General features: G+C 33.1%; 1 protein-coding gene across 2 annotated transcripts; it reads left to right on the forward strand.

Annotated features, from left to right (window-relative positions):
• The first annotated feature begins 579 nt into the window (after positions 1 to 579).
• Positions 580 to 2,905, forward strand: LOC140822962 (UPF0664 stress-induced protein C29B12.11c). Of its 2 annotated transcripts, none has more exons than XM_073183998.1 (6): positions 580 to 664; positions 759 to 934; positions 1,278 to 1,389; positions 2,149 to 2,220; positions 2,295 to 2,503; positions 2,619 to 2,905. In XM_073183998.1, the coding sequence occupies exons 2-6, from the start codon at positions 825 to 827 to the stop codon at positions 2,725 to 2,727; spliced, it is 612 nt and encodes a 203-aa protein (XP_073040099.1). In that variant the 5' UTR covers positions 580 to 664; positions 759 to 824; the 3' UTR covers positions 2,728 to 2,905. The 2 variants fall into 2 exon arrangements, with proteins under 2 accessions (XP_073040099.1, XP_073040100.1); XM_073183999.1 differs by having other exon boundaries at positions 584 to 664; positions 817 to 934.
• Positions 2,906 to 6,266: the final 3,361 nt, after the last annotated feature.

Below are 6,266 nucleotides of genomic sequence, written 5' to 3' on the forward strand. Positions count from 1 at the left end.
AAGGAATCCATTAACAACATCAAATTTAATTACGTTGCTATGAATTTGAACGACATTATCACAAGAAAGTTGGAGGAATATGCGAAATATGAAGAAACTAAAATACTGGAAATTGGAAAAAGATGAACTATTGAGAGGAATTCTGCAGAGTTTTGCTGTAGATTTGTTGTGTTGATTTGTCGGGGGCCTCTTTCTGATTCATCATTCTGCTTTTGTCACCCTCCATAGGGGAGTTTCAACCATATTCCACGATCACTCCACGTCTTCCATCTTGGGTAATGGATGTAACCGGCCGCAACGTTCTTTTCTTGGACCAACTGTCTGCATCTCTTGTGGGCCGAAGGTTAGGCTTTGTTTGTGGGCTTTTTGGATTATTTTTTAGGCACAACACCTATTTATAAAATTTCTTTGGAAATAATCCAAAAATACATCATCACATACTAATTTTGAATATTTATAACTCTTATTTTCAACATTCAAATATTTCAACTCTTATTTTTCAACAATATTATCGAATATCTTTTGTAATTTTATTATTATTAATAAATATATTTTAAAAAAACATATCAACAATAGTTATCTAAAACAAATTTTTAAGGCGTTGGAGATTTGAGAAGCTTACGGAAACTTCGGGTTTACGGTGTTTCCTTTTGAAGGAAGGAAGGTCAGTTTCTCTGCAATTGATTGATTCTAGAATTTTTGTCTTCCTTCAATCTTTATCTTCGATTGATTGATTGTGGAATTGTTCTCTTCGAAAGATCTTTGTGTTTGGGTGTATTTTTTCATTCTTCCAACTAAGGAGAAGCCGAATCACAGAGACACAGATGGCTTTGAACCCTCAACTTTTTCCGAATGGTATTCCGGTGCCGTTTGTCAACGAAATGTTTGTGTTGGCCAGAGATGGTGTCGAATTCGAGATTGACAAGATCACAGGGTAAACTTTTCAATTGCCAACCCCAAACCCCACCCCCCTTTTTTTTGTTTTATCCATCTGATGCCCACGCGGCCTATTTTTAATGTGTCGGCTGTGGAAGAATCGAATTAGGTGGTGATCTTATCAGAAATTTGAATTCAAATTGTTTTCATCCCGGTGGATTGATTGTAAATGGCTTAGTTCGGTTGCATTATTGTTCTTGTTTATGAATTGCTTCTTCTCTAGAAAATGTGAAACTATTATTGCACTGTAAAGTTGCATGTTATCACCGATTTGGTTTTTATAGCTAGAATAATGCTGTTTATGTTCCTGAAGTGATGATAGTTGCGATGTTCATTTACAGCGCTCAAGGTGGAAATGTTAAAACAAAAGGAACTGTTTACTTGTCAAACATCCGCATGGTCTTCGTGGCAAACAAACCAATTGGGAATTTTTTTGCCTTTGATTTGCCTCTGGTATGTGTAGCTTGTCTTGGTTTGGATGCTTTTTTCTGAGTGTGCAGGATGGTTGTTTTTTTTAAAAAAATAAATAAATAAATGATAGGGTTTATATGGAAAATAAATTATAGTTGAGGCCACCAACATCGTGTTAACTCTTAATCCAATGATGGGTAAATGGATATATTTGCTCTTTTTTGCATCTCTTTTGGTGTTTATTTTGGGTCCTAACGTAATTTTATATTCGCTAAGAATGCAGTAGAATCTGCTAAGTTTCCTCATGAACATGCTAGTTAGAAACTTAGAATCTAACTGAAAGTAAAAGGAATTTGCCCGAAGGCATTTTGGAGAGTATGCAGAGCGTTTAGCTGCTGATGGTGGCTTTAAAATTTCACTATGGATGTGTGTATGTTCTTATGTGCTGCTAAAACTTTACTATGGGCACCTATATTTTTATGCTATATGTTCCAAAAACTATGGGTTTTTCGGTGTCCCCTATAAAGATTGAAGTTTTAAATTTCAAGTCGAATTTCTGGCTGTGGCTAGGTGTTGCTAATTGACTACTAGAAGATAGGATCCTCAGGAATTAATTTTTTTAAAAATTTATCAAATAATCGTATTGAATTCTTTGATCCAAACGATGTCATTGTAATACCAGTATGAGAAGATGGTGGTATTGTCTTTCGTTTGACCTTCCCTCTCGTAATTTTTTTACTTTCGATGATCTTGTCATAGCTGTCAATTAACTGTTATTTCTATTGGAATTACTTGATGCAGCTTTATGTTCATGGTGAAAAGTTTAACCAGCCAATATTCCATTGCAACAATATTTCTGGTGCTGTGGAACCTGTATGTACATGAACTTATTTTACTTATATCTGCTCTTTCACTTGCACCATCTGAAAATATCCCACCATTTTTAGGTTGTACCTGAAAACGAGCACAGGGCTCTTTATTCGACCCATTCTTTCAAAATTCTGTTCAAGGAAGGTGGTTGTGGGACTTTTATACCTCTTTTTTTCAATTTAATCGCTTCTGTTAGACGATACAATCAGCCTGCCAGTGCACCGCAAGTTCAGTTGGATCCTCTCCAAGCAGCTCAAACACCTGTTGATGAGATGATGAGACATGCGTATGTGTTTATGTTTATCAAGCCACTCATACGATTTCTTAAAATATCTCTTTTTTGGGTGAAAGGTCAACGGAAGGATGTATATGATCTGATACTTTCATGTCTTTGTTTGCAGTTATGTTGATCCTAATGACCCTACAAGAATTTTCTTACAGCAGCCTAATTCTGAGAATCAGCTGAGGCGCCGCACTTACCAGCCGCATAATACCGAAAACTCGATATGATAATCTGCTCAGTTTCTTTTCAATATACCATGTAATGCTGCTAGCTGCTTGTATCACAAATTCCTGGTTATTTTATATGGCACTGGTAATTTGCTGTATAGGATGCGAAGATACAATTACGATGGATATTCATTAAGACCCCTGTTATTGTTACTGCATGCAAAGGAGTTATATTTCATTGGCAGTGAAGAAAACTAACCCCTGGGGATGAATTCATAATTTGTCCATCTTAACAAGTCATCTTGATTGATGGAAAATCATTTTCCAAAACCTCAATATGGCTACATCATGACTAGGCATGTTACCAGCAATATTAGATTGGTCCTGGATTGGATTAAACTGGGACAAAAACTTGTGTTAGACGGTCTCACGGGCCGTATTTTGTGAGACTAGTCTCTTATTTGTGTCATTCATGAAAAATATTACTTTTTAGGTTAAGAGTATTACTTTTATTGTGAATATCGGTAAGGTTGATCCGTCTCACAGATAAAGATTTGTGAGAATTTATCACAAGAAACCTACTTTTAAACTGGTTCTGAATTGTGAGTCGCAAAATTGGACCAATCCTGTTATATATATCGGATCGGATCCAGATTGGAACTGAATTGACTAATATTTCGAAAACATTAGATTTATATTTTGTAGGTGAAGTAATTTAGCACATTGCGGATTCAAACCGGTTTCTAATTATTTCAAGCGAGCTACGATTCAATTATATTGTAGAATTTGATTCGAGCTGGAACCAATCGAATTGGATTTGGTTCGATTCCACTGAAATTTCAAATTTTCCATAAATTTGTTGAAATTTTTTATTTGGAACAAAAATTTGTATATAATTAAATAGATCGTTATATGTCTGAAATAATAGTTTATATTTTCAAAAATATAGTATTTGATGCGGTCAAAAAATGGTATCACCTTAGATCCAATTAGTCAGTCGGAAAATCTAGAGAACAAACTTCATAGGTTTTTACCTGAATCAAAAAGCAAAGTCAGAGATTTCGTAGGTATCTGACGAAAACACCCGATTACTCAACTTTGTAGTTGTCTGATAACTTTCCATGAGAAACTAGAGAGCTTGAATGATGATAAACGAGTCTACTTCGATTACGTGAGATTGTTTCTTATTTATAGATTTTTTGACATTCTAGTACCTAAGGACGACAACATGTTGGGTTCGGAATGAGTTTTGCCAAACTCGAGTCCCAGTCCACCTACCATTAGACTCGTCCCGTCCCGTGAACTTGATTGGTCCAATCCAGGTTGGATCAGTGGACCCATCGAGTTTATTTCCTAATTTTCTCAAGTATAGATCGGATCTGCCCATCTCACACATATAATTTTCTTAGCAAATGTTTGACTAATGTTACGATTGGAACTTGGACCTAACTCAACCCCAAAAGCTAGCTCCAAGCTAATATATATAACTCCAAGGTTATCTATCCAACCGATGTGAGACAATTAACACACCTCTCTCACGCCTAGGAATGAACAATCTGGGAGTTGTATATATGGGTTTGGACAATCCTCCCCACTTAAGCTAACTTTTGGGGTTGAATTAGGTCCAATTTCCAATCTTAACAACTCAAATTTAAATCATTTTAATTTCCACATGTATTAATTTATCATCCATATTTTATACATAATTAATCATCATGCCAATAAGTGTCTTAAGAATATGTCTTGTTAAGCACTGAACAGTAACAATTTTCATTGTCGCCAAAATTAATGAACATAATAGTTGTAGGGATTGTATCTCAAAACATTTATTTAAATGGCTTCTCTAAGATCATGTATAGCAAGCTTGGTGTTCGTTGTTGAGGGCTCATTGTCGAGCAACAGTTGTTTTTATTAGCATAGAAATTTAAAATAGCGTCTCGCAGCTTAATTTTTTTAAAAAGAAAATCGAGTTGTACTATTAAAATTAGTTAATATTATATTTATTTTTAAACAACAAACGCTCATTTTTACTTATTTTTATGTCAAATATTCTTTATTTTCAAAAATTTTGTTTTAATTACATTAAATTTAACTATTACTGTATTAAATTTTAGATTTTGATTTTTTATTACATATATTAATAGTCATCGGAAATTTATTTTAACCACATTAAGATATTTTTTAGTAAAAAATAAATTAAGTGGAATGAAATCTTTTAGATAATATCTTTATTTACTATTTTTTGAAATTTGTTTTTTGTTAAATAAGCTTTTGTATATATTATTTTTAACACAAAAACTTTTATGAGACTATCTAACGACGTAATTTTGTCCTACGAATCTCGTATTCACTTCGAACCATGAAAAAAATTGCTTTTAATCCAAAACTTATTATTTTTTATTCTAAATATGAAACTTATTGAGCCGTTTCATATATATAAATTCATGAGACCATATCACAAGAGATGTACTATTAGGGATAACAATTTTCTCTGAACTCGACGACCCCTAATGGAACAGAGTAAGGAAAGGGTTTTTTACCCGATTAAATAAATGAGTAATCGGGTATAGGATGAAGACGGATTTTAAAAAATCCTACACATACCCAACCTGAATACAATATATATAGGCAAAAACTTGTGTGAGACGGTCTCACGGGTCGAATTTGTGAGACGGATCTCTTATTTGGGTAATCCATGAAAAAGTATATTTTTTATGCTTAGAGTATTACTTTTTATTGTGAATATGGGTAGGGTTGACCCGTCTCACATATTAGTATCCGTGAGACGGTCTCACATGAGACTCACTCACACACACACACATATATATATATATATATATATATATATATATATATATATATATATATATATATATATATATATATATATATATATATATTGAGTGAAGCTGTTTGAACAAAATAACTTATCAAAAACTCAGTTGGGCTCTCAAATGAGAATTAAATGCATATATATTGAAATGTAAATATGCACATGTTTCTGGATGTTCGAAGATTTCAATACTCCTATATCACATCTTCTTCCTTGCTGAATAATTGCACTAAAAGACTTTGGCAATTACAAACAATTTGAAATTACCAACTTCAATATCACTTATAGAATTAAAATTCTTAGCATATTTCAATCCTAATCAAAATGAGTAGTAAGATTTCTCACTCACTCTCAATTACGAAGATTTCACAAAGAAATTTCTACGCTCAAATTGATCCTTAATTAATCAGATAATAACTTATCAGCATGTGCATGCTTTGATCATTTTGGCTCGCAGAAAGCTTTTTCAGAAAATTTAGAGTATCAGAGAGCTTAGAAAATCAGAGAATCGAAGAGAGTTTAAAAGCTTGTCTAACTGATCTATATATAGACTTCATCTGCAACGATCATCTTTTTAAATCATATATTATTTTCCAAATATAGATTTCATTGTTATCATATAATCCTTTCTGATAGATTCAGGTAGTGCACAGGAATGCTAAAATTCTGTTGGGAATCAGTGAGTGTTAGTATAAAAAACTTTATCCGATATTTCAGCTGAGATTTTATTCTTAATCATCGAGTATATTGATAATATTCAGAGAAT

Source organism: Primulina eburnea, chromosome 2 (genome assembly GCF_022965805.1).
Source record: "Primulina eburnea isolate SZY01 chromosome 2, ASM2296580v1, whole genome shotgun sequence".
NCBI lineage: Eukaryota > Viridiplantae > Streptophyta > Magnoliopsida > Lamiales > Gesneriaceae > Primulina > Primulina eburnea.

Coding starts and splice junctions, on each gene's coding strand:
- LOC140822962 (XM_073183998.1), top strand. CDS start 825: ATGGCTTTGAACCCTCAACTTTTTCCGAATGGTATTCCGGTGCCGTTT. Junction 935..1,277: donor GAGATTGACAAGATCACAGG/GTAAACTTTTCA, acceptor GTTCATTTACAG/CGCTCAAGGTGGAAATGTTA. Junction 2,221..2,294: donor TTTCTGGTGCTGTGGAACCT/GTATGTACATGA, acceptor CACCATTTTTAG/GTTGTACCTGAAAACGAGCA.